A 20,632-nucleotide genomic window follows, 5' to 3' on the forward strand; every position below is an offset into this window, starting at 1 on the left:
TAAACTTAGTGTATGTAGTGTATGTAAACTCAGTTTACTTAACTCATGTAAACTGAGTTTACATACACTACGTAAACTGAGTTTACATACACTATGTAAACTGAATTTACGTATACATAATTAATGTGCAGTGAACATGAATAAAGGGTATATTAGTAACTTTGGGGTGTAACTTGGATTATTTGGGGTGTGGGTAGTATCTGTCTATCAATATATGCGTTAAATGATAGTAAGTTTCAAGCATCAACTAAAGGATATATGAAATTTACTATAAAAAGTTATTTATTTTGATTATATTTGACCACGCAATTTGTTAGCATATTTATATTCTGTAAAAAAAACATATATTCATGTATTTTAATCTTATTTTAAATATTAATTTAAAAAAAGCATAATGAATTTTTTATAATATTATAAATCTACTTTTCTAAAATTTATCAAATTTTTGATTTTTTTTTATAAATTTTTTCCATTAAAAAATTATTCTTTTTTTAGTTTTCATTTTAAAGTTATTCACACATGCCAAAAAAATCAATAACCTTTTTTTTACTTTTGATGAAATTTTTGTCCACGTGAGCTTAGCTCAGTTGGTAAGGACAATGCATAAAATATTCAAGGTCCGAGATTCGAACCTCAGCCACCACCAAAAAAACTATTTATTTATTATTTTATTTCAACATTTTTTTCTCTTTTAATAATTTATTTCAACATTTTTTTCTCTTTTAATAAAGAAAAATGAATATTATTAACAAAATAATAGTTAATCTTACATTAAACATTAAAAACGATAAATAAATAAAACAATTTTAATTAGAAAAACATAGTCAAAAATTTAGGATAGAGTAACTTACTTTACCTCACCAAGGAAGTCATCCTTGATAAATGTATCTTCATCTATTAGCCTCAAATTAAGCTCAACAACATTGTCAGAAACTATAAAAAGGAAGCATTCGTTCCAACGGGGATTAGTTCCTGCATCTATAACACATTATAATTAACTCAATAATATCTTTCAAAAAAAATAAAAAAAAAATAACTCAGTAACAATATGTTAGCCATATGCATGCATCTCAATTGGAAATAGTAAAGACTGGAAAACAAATAGGTATACTTTTATTCAACGTTCTGGAAAAAATATTTGTCTTGCATTTGCTTATGGTTAGTTTTTACAATTTTTGCAACACACGTGTATTTTCTCAAGAGGAATGCTAGGGTCACACCCTCTAACACTCTCTTCTAACACTCTCCAATAATAACTAGCCATGTCATTGTTCAAATACCTGTTACCGGTTTTGTTTTGGTAACCATGATATTGTACTTTTTTTTTCAAAAAAAAAAAACTTCTTCATCTTCGGTGCTCAACTCCCACCAACACAACACTGTCTTCTCCTGTTCTCACAAATTCCTCATCCATCGAATGGAAATCGTTTCATTTTTCACCCAAATTTAGCCAAATGATAAATAAATGTTGCTTATTGTTCAAAGACTAAAATAATAAATTAAATGGTCGTTGAGATTTCGACTGTGGATTCATGCGTTTTGCCTTTTGAGATATTAGTGGAGAGTAAAATTTGTTATCTTTTTGTCAACAGCAGAAATGGTATATGGATAATAGGATTAGATCTGGAAGATTCTGCAAGGAAAACTCATCAAAGACCACACGTAGCTCACTACCAAGGCATCGACGGCCACCGAAACTCGCAACAAGGACGATACGGTGTCGGCTAATGAGTTAGATTAAACCATGCGAGAAAAAGCTTGAACAATACAGATTAGAAAGAGCCATGGACAAATAGAAAGGAGAAAAGGCCATAGATAAAATGAGCCATGGAGGTTTGTGTGGAGAAAGCAATGAGAAGGAGAAGACGATGAGTTTTTCTCTTTCCTTTCTAAATGTTGTTCAACTACTTTTTTTTTTACTCAAGTTGTTCAGCAACCTGTAGTACCGGTTAATAGGTGATTGAATAATGACATGTCTAATTATTATTGGAGAGTGTTAGAAGAGAGTGTTAGAGGGTGTGACCCTAGCATTGCTCTTTTCTCAAATGTCGGCTTCTACCTGTTTAGTTAGCTGTTTCGGAATTTATTTTCTTTGATTTGATTTGTAGCCTTGGATGCTCATAGAATGATAAGAAAAATCAACAAGGAGAGGGGGTAATTTTTTCCCATCACTATTAGGAACCGAGTCAAAGAGTGTCAACTAAAGATTACTCTCTAATGTAAATATCTTAATTTATTCAAATGTAACCCACGAAATATGAATTGAAATTTTTTTTAAAAAAAATATAATACATAATGAAAATAAAAACACAGACAAACATAGATGAGTGAAACAAGTAACTCGTGTCTGGTTTACTTTAGAAAGTCTTGAATTTTGCATTTTGTCTCAACATGACGAATAATCTGACCATCTGTCTCCACTTCATGTTTGAATGAAGTTTGCAAGTTGGCCTGTAGTGTTTTATTTATAAATAGAGATCTCAAAGCTTCTGCACCATGATCAGTTAGCTCATTTGAACTGATTTAGTTAGCCTAAAAGGAAATGCTTGCAAGGGGCTTTCCTCCAGGTCAAAACTTATAAAGTTCCTTAAATACTGTTTTTGCTGTTGCCCATTAAAATAATGACATGTGGATTGAATAGTGTACAACACAATTAGCAGTACGCAGCGGATAATATAATCGTCAGTTTGCGTTAACCCTAGGTTTGCGGTTATTATCTGCTGCATACTGCTAGTTGTGGTGTACACTATTTAATCCACATGTCATTCTTTTATTGGCAACAGCAAAAACAGTGTAAATAGAACTGTTTGTATGTTCAAACTCCAACCTTTCCTCCAACCATTCCTTTGCTATCAACAATTCCACCAATTGAAGGATTTTATTTTCAGTGAGAGACTTAAAAAATACGGGTCCGTGCTTTTGTAATCGATGAGCCAGATCCTCCCTGACAAAACAAATAACATGTAGAACTGAATTATTATTCCTTCAACAAGTAGCTACATAATTATGAAGAAATTGCATAGCGAAAAGGAATAATTATGAAGAACGTATAGTACGAAGCTAGCAAACCTGCTTGTTGACCGCGAAATTAGACGTGATCCTCTAGACGTGAAAACAAAAGATTCCAGATCATCCCAAACTGAATCAGACAATCCTGAACATTTAACATCCCTCTGTTCATTCTTAACAGCCCCCTGCTGCTTCTTAACATTATATGTTGTTGATGGGATCACACGTACACAAAAATTATCATCTCCTATATACAAGAGTTGTACATCTTGTATAGATGCTAGAGTTTTGGATAAGCTTTTAATTGGAGTTAAGCCTCCAACAATACCCAACCACAACTTTGGGTCACCACGACAACCCAATCTCAACTGGAAATTAAGATCTCCAATGGAGATCCCATTCGGGTACGAACTCAATACCTCCCTAACCTTTCTAGAAACCCACTCTTGAACTTCAAATAACTTCACGTAAGAGGAAGGTTCATGGATCTCTGCATTTTGTGAAGATGTAGGCTCCTCAACAGCTGAGAAGGGGTTTTCATGAGGCACCTTCGAGTTTCTATACCACTCGGGTGGATATTCAAGAGGCACCTGCACCCGCGCCTTAAGATACCAATAAGGAGGTGGTCTGAAATATTTTCCAGTAAGATATTTCCCCTTGAGCACTGAAGACCACTGCCACGCTATAGTTGCTGCTTTGCAAACATAACCATGAGCCTTTCCTGGACATGCAAGCAAGACGTTGTCGTCCCTCCTCCAATGGAACCGATACAGTAAGCCAGAGAAGTCGAAGTCTTCATCACCAGATATCAAAAAGAGGTGTCTGCATGAGGGACTTTGAGAAAGCCAATTTGTTAAGCATTTGTTCTTGTTCTTTCCACCTGTAACAAAGTAGTTAAAGGTAATTATTATTTTAAAAGATAAGATTGAATGAAACATTTCAGTAAGTCCTCATATGGACAAGATTCTAAGACTGATTTGTTAGCCGCACATCCATCTCAAACCACAAGAACAAAGCTCCATAACAAACAAGGACACTTCCCTCAAAAAAAAAAAAAAACAAGGAACCCACATTCAAGCTCCCAAAATAGTCATCTACCTTCATACCATCAGAGTAAATTTAACATATTTATTTATTTATTCTCTAATTATGAAAGTTAATAACCAGCAAAAACACAATTTTGTCCATACTAATCATTTGATACATCAGCATATATTTACCCTTTTGTGTCTTTTGTAACAAAATCATATTTAGATAAGAGAAAATAACTATCAAAAAGTGCCTTTTAAATAGTTGTATCTAAACAAACTAAATTTTTCAAGAAAGGTCAATGTAATTTGCTCTTTCATCATTTCTCAAAAAACACACGGGTACCTCATAGCCTCTTCAAATATTTCAAGCTCAACCTACAATGCGTTTCTTGAACAAACTTGAATTTAAGCAAATATTTTGTTAGATAACTCTCCTTGAACCTTTTGACGTAGTAAGGTAGATGTTGGGTTTTGCAAATCCTCAATAATAAGGATGTATGGGAGCATCACGCAAGGGATAGCTTTGACAAAAGGGCACTATGTAATTTTACTGCTATTAACTTGGCTTCTTAGAATCTTGGAATTTTTGGACTTATGGGTGTGTTTTCCTACAAAACAGCGTACCTCTATTTAGATTTAAATTTGAATGGAGTAGTTGAAAAATAGGCATACAATTTACTGTTTTGAGTTTACTTAATTTTATCAATGTGGTTGTGTTCTTGAGTCTCAGACCACTTTCTATTCCATTGTCTAAAAAAGTTAATTTTTAAAAGTCAACCTTTATTAGTGTTAAACCAAGAGATTTCTAATTACAGTCATTTTTATTTTTCGTAATAAGTTTTATATATAACTCTTCTACATGGTGTGAAATAATTATATATGTGTGTGACATAGTGTTTATTAATTTATACAAAGAGACTCCAATACATACATACATTAGTGCAGTAGAAAAAGCGGATAGACGGGCATTGGACGCTAATATTTAGTGTAAAGCAAATACCTTTCAATTTTCTTTTATTTATTTTTAGCTGATTAAAGTACCTCAATATAAACGTATATAATCCCCTAAAAAAATTATAAACGTATATAATCTTAGTCAAAAACATAAACATATATAATTATAAAGCTCAAATATTTTATTTAAAGCTCATGAATAATTAGTCTATGAAATTAGGTTTGTTGGATATTTATTTTTATTCTATACGTGTCATCATTTTAGTTTTTGGAGTGACAGAGTCACCAATTCAATCCGATTTAATATAGTTAAATCAGATTTAATATGAATCAATATGTATACAAATTTAATCTAAACACTGAGTTATCTAATCGAGTCATCTGGTCTGATCCGACTAGGCCATGTGGTTCAACCAGTGACTAGATGGTTCGACCGTTGACTCAGTGACCCAATGCATCTGCCGAGTCGATTACCGAGTCAAGTTTAATATTATGGTCTAAATATCATACCGCTTGACTATGAAGTTGCAGTGAATTGAATAATAATTGTACTAATTTTACTTTTCTTATCTCAACATTATCGTTTATTGTTATTTTTGTGTTTGATTCTCATAAATTTTGAATGAATGCCAACAATCATCAAAGTCTTGTCATAAGGCCAAAAATCTTTTTAAATCTTTTAAACTCTTAAGATACAAAACCATTAAAATCGAAACAAAAAAGTTTTGAAAGCCCTACGGAGTAAGTTGTGAAATTCCTACAAAGTCTTTAAAATCTATTTGACCTATTTCCTAATAAAATTGTCCTTTAAAATCCAAAACCAATACACCCCTTAACTTCTAATAAATAAAGAAAAACAATAGAATTGAAAATGAAGATGGTAATACTTAATAGCTTTAGTTATAAGGTAAGAAAAATGAACCTGGAATGTGGTGGAGATCAATGCCGGATAAGAAAAGTGCTTCTTGTTGGATCACTGAAAGTTGAGAAACATCGCCATAAGCGTCAATATGAATAGGGCCCTTAATCCCGTTAGCTCTAAGTACTCCCATAATTGAAGGTGCTACATTCAAAAGGCTAATATCAGAAGGGACGCCACAGCTGTCAAAGTCCCACCATACCGAAACCTTAAAGTTATCCCAATGAGGTTGCGGAGGATGACTAGCACTCTGGTGTACTTCGGACTTAGCATTGCTTTTCCAAAATGTCCAACAACTACTAATCCAACTAAACAAAGTTGAAGTAAATGGGTTAGGACAAACCTCATCAACCTCCATTCTAATTGGAATCTCATGTTTTTTCTCTACTTTTCTGGATTCAAGATTTGCACTTCTATCCATATTTTTACCCTCATTGTGTAGCTTTTGAGTTGCAGCACCATCATTCTGCTTATTCTTAACAACATATGTCGTTAATGGGACCAAACGCACCCAAAAATCACCTTCTCCTAAATACTCGAGTTGTACATGTGGTATAGATACTAGAAAGTTGGAAAACTTTTTATGTCCATAGAAACGTTTAACCAAAGGCAGATCACACTTTGTCAACTCTGCACGAAGATCTCCCATGGAGATCCCATTTGGGTGCGAACACAATATTTTCATAACTTGCCTAGAAACTGACTTTGAAGCTTCATCTAATTTTATGTTGTCCAAGGAAGGTTTGTAGATCTCCGCATTTTGTGAAGATGTGTGCAACTCTTGAGCAACTAAGAAGGGGTTTTCAAGAGGCACAATTGAGTTTCCATAGCACGAATTAGACGGACCATCAGGAGGATAGTTGAAATGTTTTCCGGTAAGGTCTTCCCCCTTGAGCATCGAAGACCACTCCCACATTATAGTTGCTGCATGGAAGAGAGCAACATGAGGCCTTCCTGGATATGCAAGCAAGATATTGTAGTTGCACATTCTTAACCGGTGCAATATACCATTGCTATAGAAGTCTTCATTACCAAATATCAAAAACAGGTGTACGGGTGGAGGATTTGTTGAAATCCAATCATTAAGATCCATAAGAAAATGCTTATAGGTATTACTCTTTCCATCTGCAACAATGTAACTATAGCCTATAAGTCATTATTATTTGCACGTGAATATTAGGTTTGAATGCTACATGACGTCTTCTTCTTTTTTTATATCGATCCCAAAAAAAAAAATGCTACATAGTGAATTTTGTCAACAACAATAAAGAAAATAAAATGAAGGAGAGTAAAGAGGAAAAGTCACTGACCAGTATTTATTTTTGGTTTGATAAAAGAGGAATCGGTAATGGAGTATAGAGAAATGTTGGTTGAATTAAGAGCCTCTTTGTCGACCTCTGAAGAATTAAAATCGCCATATGCACGAATATGAATTGTACCCATAATTCCGTTAGCTCTAACGGCTGCCGTAATTGAAGGTGCTACCTTCGAAAAGCTAACCCCAGAGGGCACAGCACAACTGTCAAGGTGCCACCATACTGAAACCTCGGGAAAAGAAGAAGAAGATGATGATGAGAACCCACACACTTGAAACCTAGTAAAAACCTTGCGAGAAAGACATGACGGGAGAAAGGAGAGATTTTTCAGAAAAAGAGGAAACATTGGAGGCTATGGCGGTTACGTTACAATCGGGCGATGGAAAATAGGAGAAAGGAAGGAAAAGAGCAAATATGCAAGGAATAGATATATTATTTATTTTTTTTTATTTTTTTTTTGGTAGATTGAATAGATATATTATTTATTAGTATTCAACAGCGCACAAAAAGGGTTTGGCTTTCCATTTTACCGGAAACGGATCCCCCGACTTTCTTAACAGCCCACTGCTTCCTCTTCTTCTTATTTTAAGTTTATGAAAAATAACTTACGTATATAAACAAATTTTTATTTGTCCTCGTGAGCTTAGCTCAGCTGGTTAGGACAATGCATAAAAATATGCAAGGTCCGGGATTCAAACCCCGACCACTACCAACCAAAAAAAAAAAAAAAATTTATTTTAATTTATAAGCTCTTACTAACAAAAATTGTATTTTCATAAATTATTTTTTTCATAAAATATTTAACAAACTTATAAATGACTCCATAAGATGTTTTGTATAAGTTTTAAAATAAGTTAATATAAACGGACCCTAGATGTTTTTTTAAGAAGATATTATATATGTTATTGTTATATCGTTATCATTGAAAAAAGAGTAATTGTCATTTTGGTCCTTGAATTTTTAACGAGTAGCCACAATTAAAATAGTCCCTCATTGTAGTAATTTGTGCGATCATGACAGTGATAACCTACACACGGTCACACACTACAGTAGTAATCAGATTACAAAACGGTGGATGCCTTGGCTTACAATTAGTTATGAAGGAAATTCTATAAATCCACAAGGCTAATTCAGTGAAAGGTTAACATTGGATCTTATTATTACAAGAGATTAATTTGACATTATTTTACTGAGATTGAAGACTTTAATAGGGGTATGGGTATTGATTAATATCTTTTTTGGTGAAAGGTATAGATTAATAGTTTGATGGTGTCTCACGAGTGTTTACCATACGAAGGATTTGTTAAAAAAAAAATAAAAATAAAAAAATTGTGAAGGAAGGAGTATAAAAATCTTACAATAGGGATCATTAATTATTAATCATAGCCATTAATTGATATTAAAATTAAAGGTCAAGATTTGGCATAACTCTGAAGAGTTACTCCCGGAGTCAACGGATCTCTTACATATACCAAGACAAATGATATTGATATCTCCCATGTGCAGCAGCTGCAAAGACTAATCTTCTGAGTCAGGTTCTACCACAGTAGGTGACGCAGCTCTAAGACCTGTACACGTATATTCGGAGCACTTTACACCCCAACTTTTTATAGCCACATTAATGGACTCCTGCAACAATTTTTTCACAATTAAATTAACCAATATTAAATTTGGCTGCTATACTTTTCAAGACAAATTTTAAAATTCAAGTTGAGTTTTACACGGTACATCAAAAAGAAAATACATGGTCGACTTAAATAGAAGAGCAAGTTCGTAGATGTTGCTTTGTGTTTGTTATCTACTGTCAGTGTTGTCAAAACTCCGCCATGGCAGATCGTGACGTTTTAGCATGGCAGATTAGGGACTGCCACCATAAGCCGTAACATCAATTATATACGTCATGTTTCTGCCATAGGCCACAACACCATGTTTATATGGCAGGTTTATGGTTGGCCACCATAATCCGCCGTTGATAACACTGTTGTCATTGCTATGTACTAACATCTAAACAGGATTAGAAACCATGTCCAAACGAGTAAGGATGTTCAAACAAAAATTTGTTGTAGATTGGGCTGTTAGTTTATGTAAGTTATTTAGGATGTGTTTGGATTGAGGGTTTAGGAGGGGAAGGGAGGAGATGGTTCACTTTTATTTTTTAAATTACGAACCATGTAAAATGTTTTTTTTAAAATAAATTAAGTGTTTTTGAAGTATTATATGATCATTTATCATGTTGTTAGTTCAATTTTCAAAAAATTATTTTATAATGTCCGTAATTTAAAAATGAAAAGTAAGTCCTCCCCTCCATTCCCCTCCTAAACCCTCCATCCAAACACACCCTTAGAGTTTCAATGTCATAAAGATGGTTTTTGATATTATTAATTCTTCTTATTTGCTATTTCAAGATTTCATTCTATCTTAGATTATCAAGCTCCAATTTGGGAAAAGAATAGCTTGTTAGGGAGTTTGGCCTTGTTATGTCTATAAATAGATGTTGAGTGTAATATTTGAGATGCTTTTGATTAATAAATAATGTTTGCATCATTCAGAGTATCTGGAATATGAGTAGTAGGCACACTTTTCCCAAAAGGAGGATGAATAACCCAAGAAAATGTACTTCTTACAGTTGCAATGCAATCTTACGGAATAAAAGGTCTAAGACAGGGATAGCATCCAAACCCTAACATTTTGAGGAACTTGTAATCACGAAGTTGATTAAACAGTTTATTGTAGAATGAGTTAATTTGCAAAACCGTGGTTGGCAATGACATTCTGTTTACGAGGAGCTGTGAGAACTGAGAAAGGCATGAAATGATTCCAATAAGTTAGAGAATTCCTTCTCCAGAGATTATATCAATAATATCCCATTGTTTACTCATGATTCACTACACTTGTACCAGTTTCTTTCAAAACGGTTGAATTTGGAAGTGGGTGTGTGGTAGTGAATGGCCCAATAGTTTTCGAGAGTAGAAATAAGGGTGTGGCAGGAAAACGAGAAGAATTAGTTAGCAAATCACGTACAAGTACTGCTGGATGTTCGAGGAGAAAAAATATTGGAATTTGTTTTGCAGACGCTAACAGGTCATCTCTCTTTGAAAGGGATTTGTCCTATGAGGGTAGTTCCAAGGACTAGTTTTGGTGGTAATTTATATTTTCTGGTTCAATTGTTGTAGCTAGTCATTGCTCTAATATAACTACTGCTGCATAGTTCAGCAGTTGACATTAATAATACCTGGTTGTTTCATGCCCATTGCGCCTCTTTCTTTATATGTGAACTGACAAACTTAATGCACTTACTGTATTGAAGTCAGACTTATGATCATGTATTATGAGCACCAACAAAATATTTCATTTCATTCTCTCAAAAAAAAAAAAAAAAAACAAAATATTTCATTCTTTAGGTCCTGTCTCATTCAAAATAATTAATTTTTTTTCCCCTTAATCTTAATATAACTAGATTCAAACAGGACTACCAAGTTATAAGTTAGACAGGTTATCCTTCAACCAAATCCCTAAAGCTCCATTTGAATACGCAGGCACATTCGTTTATAATTAATTTTTCGAGTAAAAAGAACTGTGGTGTCGCCTGCTTAATGGACTCGGGTCGGATCCGAGCGGAGCTAGATTTGGCCAATCCGGAACAACTTAAAACTGAAGTAACTAAATGCTACCGTACCATGAAAAGTATGAACGAACCGATGGTATAATCACTACTACTAGCATAATAACTCACCAAAATCTTTTCATCGAGCGTGTCTCTTTCGTCAAAGTAGTCGTGGAGAATAATCTTAGGGAATTCACTACGCATGGTGGTTTGAGCCAGTTGAATGAGATCATCATAAAGGGTAGTCTCAACCTCATAAGAAGCAAGTATAGGATCCACAACCTGAAGATGAAGCAATCCTTCAACGAGTACGGAGACATTATCCTTACTGGTAACAAGCTGAGCAGGAATGTCGATAGTGTGTGGTCTTATCAAATAAGAGTAAGCAATTCTATCAACAAAAGGGACCAAATAATGTATCCCGCCTGGAAGAGTCTTAACATACTTTCCGTATCGCTCAATAACAGACACTGTATTAGAGCGCAAAGTCACAACCCCCCAATTGAACGGAGGAGTAATTTCATGATCCCTAAAATTCAATCCAATTAAATCAATAAAAACAAAATAATATAATATAATAGTGAATTCAATTTCATAATTCCTCCTTATTTGTGAGAATGAAATTGACCTAACTTGCCAGCTGTGCAGAAATCGAACGGAGGACGCCGCCGCCAAGTATTGGGTGATGGAACCTGTAATATCCCGCTGAATTTGTAATAAATTGTCGTATTAGTTACATGTCAAAAGATAAATAATTGTTAAAGGGGTTAATTATTTATTGAGAAATGAGACATTAGTCTGTAAATGTCTCGCTTATTATTCCAATGAACTCGAAGAATTTAATGGTTACGTATTAATAGAGGGTAAATGTGTCTTTTTCCTTGAAGGGCATTTTGGTCATTTGGGACTCAAGATTTTTTTAAAAAGAAGAGGGGACCATTTATTTTTATTTTTTTAACCATTTTCTTCATTTTTTCCAAACCATTCTAGAGAATTCTCTTTCCCTTCTACTTACCAAAAAACCGGTCCTCTCTCCCTCCTACACCCAAATCATCATCTTCATTTTTAACCTTTTGAAATCAACATACAAGCATGAATCCTCTATCCTTGTAACATAAGAATTCAATTGACAAGTTTATCCCATCTTTTCTCCTCCTTCAGCTGATTCTCCATCACCATCACAATTTGTGGAGTTTTTTTATCAAGCTTGAATTGAGGGTTTTTGCAAGTGCTTGAAGCTGAAGCCACAGTCCTTGTAAGTGAGTAATTAGTTGTGATGTTGGCTTTGTGATAAATATATCATGATAATATGTTGAAGTTGTTGTATGAGTTAATTAAGAACCAATTCTACATGTTTGGATAAGTGGAGTAGAGATGGGAATGATGTTGAAATTGGTAGAAGCTACAAGTTGTTATTGAGTTATTTAAGGTGTTTGGTTATATGGGCTGTTATGCATATATGTTTAGTGCTGTTATAAAGAAGGAATGAGAAGCTTCTACATGTGTAATTTTTGTACTAGAAATGCACGTTTGAAATTGTGGGAATCATATGGCTGAATTTCATGAAAGTTAGTAAGCGCGGGTTCTGGTTTTGTATTCGTAAATCTGGTTGTGTAACTTGGAATGAAGTGATTGTTAAAGTTATGGATTCCTCATTTAATTCCCTACAGTTTGGACACAAACTTTGTATGATTCGGATTTGAAACGAGTTTGGAAAACGCGTTTGAAGTTGGACAATGTTGCTGGAAAAGCTGCAGAAAAAGGCTTACGGGTTTTGTCATGATTTTTGCGAAATGAGCTAAATTGTGAATTTAGACTAGTTAGAAAGGTGCAGAATTGAACGCCTATGATTAATAAGAGTTTTGATCAAAGTTTGGAATGAATTCTGAACACGCAGAAGCCATAAGCTACAGTTAAGATGTTTAGGATAAAAGTGCTTACGGAGCACACCGAGAGCTTAACTAGGACTCAAGCAGCGCGGAGACTTCAGAAAATGTTAAGGTGAGTTGATAACGATCATTATCACTTATTTTTACTATTAATATTATTGATATTTTGATAATGTTCTATGTTAAAGTGTTTATAAAAATGGGGAGCACACCCTTTGAACATTTTTCTTCTCAATGATAGTTATGTTTAAAGTCATCGATATGATTATGGTCTCTTTTTGAATTTATCTATGACTTATTGAGCGAATGATTTGAAATAGAGGTTTGATTGCATATAATATGACATGAGTTTTGAGATATGGAGAAATACGGTTTTGAGATATATGTTCTTGAGAATTTTCGATGTTAATATGCGCTCCATTTGGATTTGGATTTTACTTGTGATTTTATAAAGTAAAGAAATTGAAACAGAGGATTTGATTTTATGTATTTTCGTAGTTGTTTTGATATGTTGTGAAATATGGTTTTGAAATATGCGTTTTGAAAGGATTTGATATTAATATGTACGCGATTTGGATTTGGATTTGAATTTGAATTTGGATTTACTTATGATAATTGAGTTTTGATGAATGTATTTTGATATAAGTTTCGTTATGTTTCAAAATATGGTTTTAGACGTGTTTTAAGAATGAGGTTTTGAAAATTACGGTTATAATGACGACGATCTAGGTGCACCTAGTATGTGATCTCAATTAGGTAGAGTTACCCCGTTAGATGGAGCCGCCCCTATGGAAAGGCCACCATTAGGAGGAGAGGGCTATCAACGAGAGGTAAACTTCCTAATTGAAAATGTTTTACATCTTGTTTTGAGTCGAGAGAAAAGAGCTATCCGTTTGATGGAGCCGCCCCATGGAAAGGCCACCATTAGGAAGAGAGGGCTATCAACGAGATGGAGCTAGTTCTCGATTCACCCATTTAATTATTTTCACTAAAGTTTGATTTCTATACTTTATTTAACGTTGATTATTTTGGTATTATGAAATTGAATATGATTTTATATTTTATTTGAAGTGATTACTTTGATTCCATTTCATTAAGTTCGATTTTTATTTTCTAATTGGATTTGATTATCTCGATTTCTTTTCATTATAATCGATTTCTATATTTTATTTAAAGTTGTGGATTTGGTTTCATCTCTTGACGACATTGAATTTTGATATAGTCTTATTTGGTTTGATAAAGTTACAAAGTTTTCCGAATCTTCACGGTACACTTGATTTGTGAGTTTATCATATTTTTACACGGGTACTAGCTTTGTAAATTAAAATTAGAATTGAGAAAAACAACTATCGTGCTCTTATGTGTTTCCCTTCTAGTTGGTAGTGGTTGTTGTCTCTCACTAAGTCCTTGTGACTTACTCTTTTTCTTATATTTTTACAGATTCAAAGTCAATTGTGTAGAAAGCTTCTAGCAGGGTTAAAGATCTATCAGTGTCAAACTTTTGGTAGGTTTCCTATGTGTATAAATTGAATGATTAATGTATCTGCAGCTATTGGTTGTTTACAAATGTTTTGTTTGAGTTGTACAAACATTTAGTTATGTCGCTTTGAGATTCTAATGGTAATACTAGTATGAGAAAAATGTTATTTGAGATACTAAATGATGAAACAGGTTTTTAAAATAGGATTCATATCTTGGAAATGTTGAATTTCCAGAGGAAACTCTGTCGAAATTTCAGTAAATTTTTTTTAAAGTGAAAACCGAATTGGAATTGTTTTTATTTTATAGTTTGTCAAGATGAATCAATAGGCTTGCCGGGCTAGAATGTTCTAGTTCGTGCGCCGGTCACGATTAGTGTTTTTGGGTCGTGACAAAGTTGGTATCAGAGCTCCGGTTGTAGGTCCTAATAGCTGCAGACATAGAATGAAAACAGATTCTTGCTAGTAAATTGTGAACCGCGGCACCATTTACTTGCAAAATCTATTAGCATTCTATGGTAGTGTCACTTGTTGTCTAATCTTGTTATTTCTTTTGGTCTTTGATTGGTCTCACTCTGTTTGTCGTCTTGTCCTTTATTCGGTCAAATTTCATTCATTTAGTGAGGGTGTCACCCGTTACCAAGATCTCCACTAGAAGGGAAATTAATTCCTTATGGGTTTATTGCTCAACCTAAAACCTTAGCTAAAGAGGTCGTGTTTTGGGACGTACTCGTGGTCGAAGTAAATCAAATGATGGAGGATTTGCGTTCATGTCGACGAATGTGTCATAGTTATAGGAGTAGCTAGTGTTGAAGTGTAAATGGGAATGTGAAGATTGCTATAGGTATTATGACAGCTTGTTTGGGGTTGCTGTTGGAAAGCAATAGGTTAACCTAAGGCAAACAAATTTTAACGGTCAATAAGAAGCTAGTTGAGGAGAAAGCGAACAATCCACCTACATGGACTTAACCCTTACATTTTGTAAGTCTAGTGTGTGTAAGGATCCACTGAAATTCATTGATAGCGTCGAGGGGTTATGAAGGGCATTAGGATGCTCAAACATAAGGATTTGGGAGTTTACCTCATGTAAGTTTGAGGGTGTAGTTTGTGACTTGTTTGATGCACTTACACATGGAAAATAAGTGGGATCGATCACCTCCGTTGGAATGAATTGAGATCTCTTGATTGTTTATAGCTCATTTACTTCTATAAAGTGTTTGAGATGAATTAGCACAAGAGTATGAAAGATTGGAACAAATTGATGTTATGCCAATTTTAGAGTACAAAACTTGTTTTACAGAGCTTCAAGGCTTAATCCTCATCCTATCAAAGAGGAGATGTGTTTCAAGCGGTTCATTATAAGGTCAAGGGAATACCTAATTGGATTTGTTGTTGAATCTAATTGTGATGCTTTGAGGAGGTTTCGAGTTTGACATTTCAAATTAGGCAGCTACGACATGATCATCTAGTCATGTATTAACATCAGTAGCTTTAGTATAAAGTTTGATATGATTTTGAGGATGAGTTGGTTATCCTTCTATCTTGTCACCTTAGATTGTTATAATAAGGTAGTTAAATTTGAGATATTGGATAATCACTTTTCTTTTTTTTTTAGGAAAATGTTGTTTGGTACTATATAATCAGACCTCAGGTTTAGGAGCTAACAAGTTAATGAAGAGAGGTTGTCTAGGATAATTGATCTTGATTAAGGGTATAGAAGTGAGTGAAGAAGAATTACAAAGTCCCAAAAATATTTGGATTTCTTGATATTGTCCTGAAGAACTTCCTGGATTGTCACCTGATATCGAGATTAGATTCTCTATAGACTTGGTTTCTACCACTCAACCCACTTCCATACCTCTTTATCGAATGACCTAGAATAACTTACGTTGTTAAGGGACTGACCACAAGACCTTCTCAATAAGAGATTTATTGATCTAAGTTCGATTCCTTGAGGATTAATGGTATTGATTATAAGTAAGGAAGATAAATATGAGTGATTGTGTGTAGTTTATAGACAAGTGAATAAGGTGATAGTTAGGAATACATATTATTTACCATGCGTTTATTAGTTGTTTGACCAACTTCAAGAAGCTTAGTGTTTTCCAAGATTTATTGAAGTAGGGGTATCACTAGTTGGATATTAAGAGTGAACGTACATCAAAGATAACTTTTCGCACATACTACGAGCATTGTAAAATTCTGTTTATACCTTTAAGACTTACTAATGCTCCAACGTCTTTTATGGATTGATGAATTGGATTTTTCAACCTTAGATTTGTGGGTGATATTGTTTAGTGATGACATTTTTGTGTATTCCAAGAGTAAAGAAAGGCATGATCTAAGAGATCCTACACATGAGTGAATATGTCAACAATAATTTTGCTCTTAAGATTTTGAGGCATTAGCAATATGAAAGGATTTTTTTTAGATTTATAACAACCACAAAGGTCTTAGTATAACTTAAATTTAAGACAAATAAAGTGGATGGAGTTCTCTTAAAGACTTTGATTGCAAAGAGTTGTATCACCTTGGAAAGTCGAGTGTTGTTGTAAATGTTTTGACTAGGAAATAGATAGGTAGTCTTACTCATTTCGACAAAATGAAGGGACCTATAATTAAAGGGCTACAAAAACTTGTTGGAAAGGGGGATTCAATTTTAGCTTGATCATTCAATGACATTATTGGTTGTGTGTAAATTTGTTCCACCGTAATTTACAGTATCAGGGATACTCAGTTAAGATTTAAACTAGGTAAAATTGATAGGACCTTGGAGGAATGAAGCGTACGAAGAAGGAAAGGCATGATGTGAAGTTTATAATGAATTCTCTTAAGCAAGTATTCAACGCCAATGGTGGCTGGTACCTGTGCAGTTTAAATTAGTCAGTCAGAAAGAATTAGTTCGTAATAGACGTATGTTGGAATCTAAAGTTGAAAGTTGGAGAAATTATTTGTGCTTATTAGCAAGTAAATCGCTAAATTTCGAGGACGAAATTTTTTTTAAGGGGGGTAGATTGTAATATCCCGCTGAATTTGTAATAAATTGTCGTATTAGTTACATGTCAAAAGATAAATAATTGTTAAAGGGGTTAATTATTTATTGAGAAATGAGACATTAGTCTGTAAATGTCTCGCTTATTATTCCAATGAACTCGAAGAATTTAATGGTTACGTATTAATAGAGGGTAAATGTGTCTTTTTCCTTGAAGGGCATTTTGGTCATTTGGGACTCAAGATTTTTTTAAAAAGAAGAGGGGACCATTTATTTTTATTTTTTTAACCATTTTCTTCATTTTTTCCAAACCATTCTAGAGAATTCTCTTTCCCTTCTACTTACCAAAAAACCGGTCCTCTCTCCCTCCTACACCCAAATCATCATCTTCATTTTTAACCTTTTGAAATCAACATACAAGCATGAATCCTCTATCCTTGTAACATAAGAATTCAATTGACAAGTTTATCCCATCTTTTCTCCTCCTTCAGCTGATTCTCCATCACCATCACAATTTGTGGAGTTTTTTTATCAAGCTTGAATTGAGGGTTTTTGCAAGTGCTTGAAGCTGAAGCCACAGTCCTTGTAAGTGAGTAATTAGTTGTGATGTTGGCTTTGTGATAAATATATCATGATAATATGTTGAAGTTGTTGTATGAGTTAATTAAGAACCAATTCTACATGTTTGGATAAGTGGAGTAGAGATGGGAATGATGTTGAAATTGGTAGAAGCTACAAGTTGTTATTGAGTTATTTAAGGTGTTTGGTTATATGGGCTGTTATGCATATATGTTTAGTGCTGTTATAAAGAAGGAATGAGAAGCTTCTACATGTGTAATTTTGGTACTAGAAATGCACGTTTGAAATTGTGGGAATCATATGGCTGAATTTCATGAAAGTTAGTAAGCGCGGGTTCTGGTTTTGTATTCGTAAATCTGGTTGTGTAACTTGGAATGAAGTGATTGTTAAAGTTATGGATTCCTCATTTAATTCCCTACAGTTTGGACACAAACTTTGTATGATTCGGATTTGAAACGAGTTTGGAAAACGCGTTTGAAGTTGGACAATGTTGCTGGAAAAGCTGCAGAAAAAGGCTTATGGGTTTTGTCATGATTTTTGCGAAATGAGCTAAATTGTGAATTTAGACTAGTTAGAAAGGTGCAGAATTGAACGCCTATGATTAATAAGAGTTTTGATCAAAGTTTGGAATGAATTCTGAACACGCAGAAGCCATAAGCTACAGTTAAGATGTTTAGGATAAAAGTGCTTACGGAGCACACCGAGAGCTTAACTAGGACTCAAGCAGCGCGGAGACTTCAGAAAATGTTAAGGTGAGTTGATAACGATCATTATCACTTATTTTTACTATTAATATTATTGATATTTTGATAATGTTCTATGTTAAAGTGTTTATAAAAATGGGGAGCACACCCTTTGAACATTTTTCTTCTCAATGATAGTTATGTTTAAAGTCATCGATATGATTATGGTCTCTTTTTGAATTTATCTATGACTTATTGAGCGAATGATTTGAAATAGAGGTTTGATTGCATATAATATGACATGAGTTTTGAGATATGGAGAAATACGGTTTTGAGATATATGTTCTTGAGAATTTTCGATGTTAATATGCGCTCCATTTGGATTTGGATTTTACTTGTGATTTTATAAAGTAAAGAAATTGAAACAGAGGATTTGATTTTATGTATTTTCGTAGTTGTTTTGATATGTTGTGAAATATGGTTTTGAAATATGCGTTTTGAAAGGATTTGATATTAATATGTACGCGATTTGGATTTGGATTTGAATTTGAATTTGGATTTACTTATGATAATTGAGTTTTGATGAATGTATTTTGATATAAGTTTCGTTATGTTTCAAAATATGGTTTTAGACGTGTTTTAAGAATGAGGTTTTGAAAATTACGGTTATAATGACGACGATCTAGGTGCACCTAGTATGTGATCTCAATTAGGTAGAGTTACCCCGTTAGATGGAGCCGCCCCTATGGAAAGGCCGCCATTAGGAGGAGAGGGCTATCAACGAGAGGTAAACTTCCTAATTGAAAATGTTTTACATCTTGTTTTGAGTCGAGAGAAAAGAGCTATCCGTTAGATGGAGCCGCCCCATGGAAAGGCCACCATTAGGAGGAGAGGGCTATCAACGAGATGGAGCTAGTTCTCGATTCACCCATTTGATTATTTTCACTAAAGTTTGATTTCTATACTTTATTTAACGTTGATTATTTTGGTATTATGAAATTGAATATGATTTTATATTTTATTTGAAGTGATTACTTTGATTCCATTTCATTAAGTTCGATTTTTATTTTCTAATTGGATTTGATTATCTCGATTTCTTTTCATTATAATCGATTTCTATATTTTATTTAAAGTTGTGGATTTGGTTTCATCTCTTGACGACATTGAATTTTGATATAGTCTTATTTGGTTTGATAAAGTTACAAAGTTTTCCGAATCTTCACGGTACACTTGATTGTGAGTTTATCATATTTTTACACGGGTACTAGCTTTGTAAATTAAAATTAGAATTGAGAAAAACAACTATCGTGCTCTTATGTGTTTCCCTTCTAGTTGGTAGTGGTTGTTGTCTCTCACTAAGTCCTTGTGACTTACTCTTTTTCTTATATTTTTACAGATTCAAAGTCAATTGTGTAGAAAGCTTCTAGCAGGGTTAAAGATCTATCAGTGTCAAACTTTTGGTAGGTTTCCTATGTGTATAAATTGAATGATTAATGTATCTGCAGCTATTGGTTGTTTACAAATGTTTTGTTTGAGTTGTACAAACATTTAGTTATGTCGCTTTGAGATTCTAATGGTAATACTAGTATGAGAAAAATGTTATTTGAGATACTAAATGATGAAACAGGTTTTTAAAATAGGATTCATATCTTGGAAATGTTGAATTTCCAGAGGAAACTCTGTCGAAATTTCAGTAAAATTTTTTTAAAGTGAAAACCGAATTGGAATTGTTTTTATTTTATAGTTTGTCAAGATGAATCAATAGGCTTGCCGGGCTAGAATGTTCTAGTTCGTGCGCCGGTCACGATTAGTGTTTTTGGGTCGTGACAGAACCAAGTGCGATTCTCGCCGAATTGGATTTCAAAATGTTCGCCATTTTCGTGTGAGAAGAAATTGAGATGAGAGAGATGTGAGAAGAGACAAAAGGAAGAGAAAGAAGAGAGTTGATTTATTTATGATATTGTTTGGTTTAAAAGAGAAGAGAAATCAGAGAGAATTTGTTTAATTCTTCTACTAAGGACTAAGGTATGGTTTAGTCTTTTTTTTTTTTTTTTTTTTTTTTACAGTTTAAAACATATTTTGAAACAAAGTTAAAATTAAGGGTTTTTGTGGTGTGTAAGGTTCGAACCCTGAACCGTTGTTTGGTTACTTTAATTTTTTTAAGTTTTAAAATTATCG

At 33.7% G+C, this 20,632-nt stretch overlaps 2 protein-coding genes and 1 long non-coding RNA gene across 4 annotated transcripts; 1 reads left to right on the forward strand and 2 right to left on the reverse strand.

Annotated features, from left to right (window-relative positions):
- Window positions 1-2,218: 2,218 nt before the first annotated feature.
- LOC146952760 (uncharacterized) lies at window positions 2,219-7,645 on the reverse strand. The gene is made up of 4 exons (XM_085705213.1): window positions 7,224-7,645; window positions 5,917-7,038; window positions 3,070-3,889; window positions 2,219-2,944 (listed from the first exon to the last, which is right to left on the reverse strand). Exons 1-4 carry the CDS (start codon window positions 7,573-7,575, stop codon window positions 2,731-2,733), a joined length of 2,508 nt encoding a protein of 835 aa, XP_085561339.1. The 5' UTR covers window positions 7,576-7,645; the 3' UTR covers window positions 2,219-2,730.
- A 930-nt stretch (window positions 7,646-8,575) lies between these two features.
- Window positions 8,576-20,451, reverse strand: LOC146952761 (uncharacterized protein C16G5.07c-like). Its single transcript, XM_085705221.1, has 3 exons — window positions 20,288-20,451; window positions 10,963-11,525; window positions 8,576-8,858 (listed from the first exon to the last, which is right to left on the reverse strand). The coding sequence occupies exons 1-3, from the start codon at window positions 20,328-20,330 to the stop codon at window positions 8,748-8,750; spliced, it is 717 nt and encodes a 238-aa protein (XP_085561347.1). The 5' UTR covers window positions 20,331-20,451; the 3' UTR covers window positions 8,576-8,747.
- LOC146952762 (uncharacterized) lies at window positions 12,254-20,091 on the forward strand. Of its 2 annotated transcripts, XR_015007475.1 has the most exons (4): window positions 12,254-12,834; window positions 14,163-14,226; window positions 17,684-18,523; window positions 19,851-20,091. It is a non-coding gene; the product is annotated as an uncharacterized LOC146952762 (long non-coding RNA). The 2 variants fall into 2 exon arrangements; XR_015007472.1 differs by lacking the exons at window positions 12,254-12,834; window positions 14,163-14,226 and having other exon boundaries at window positions 16,158-18,523.
- Window positions 20,452-20,632: the final 181 nt, after the last annotated feature.

The sequence above is a fragment of the Medicago sativa genome, chromosome 1 (genome assembly GCF_051527215.1).
Source record: "Medicago sativa cultivar Bolivia chromosome 1, Bolivia_mono, whole genome shotgun sequence".
NCBI lineage: Eukaryota > Viridiplantae > Streptophyta > Magnoliopsida > Fabales > Fabaceae > Medicago > Medicago sativa.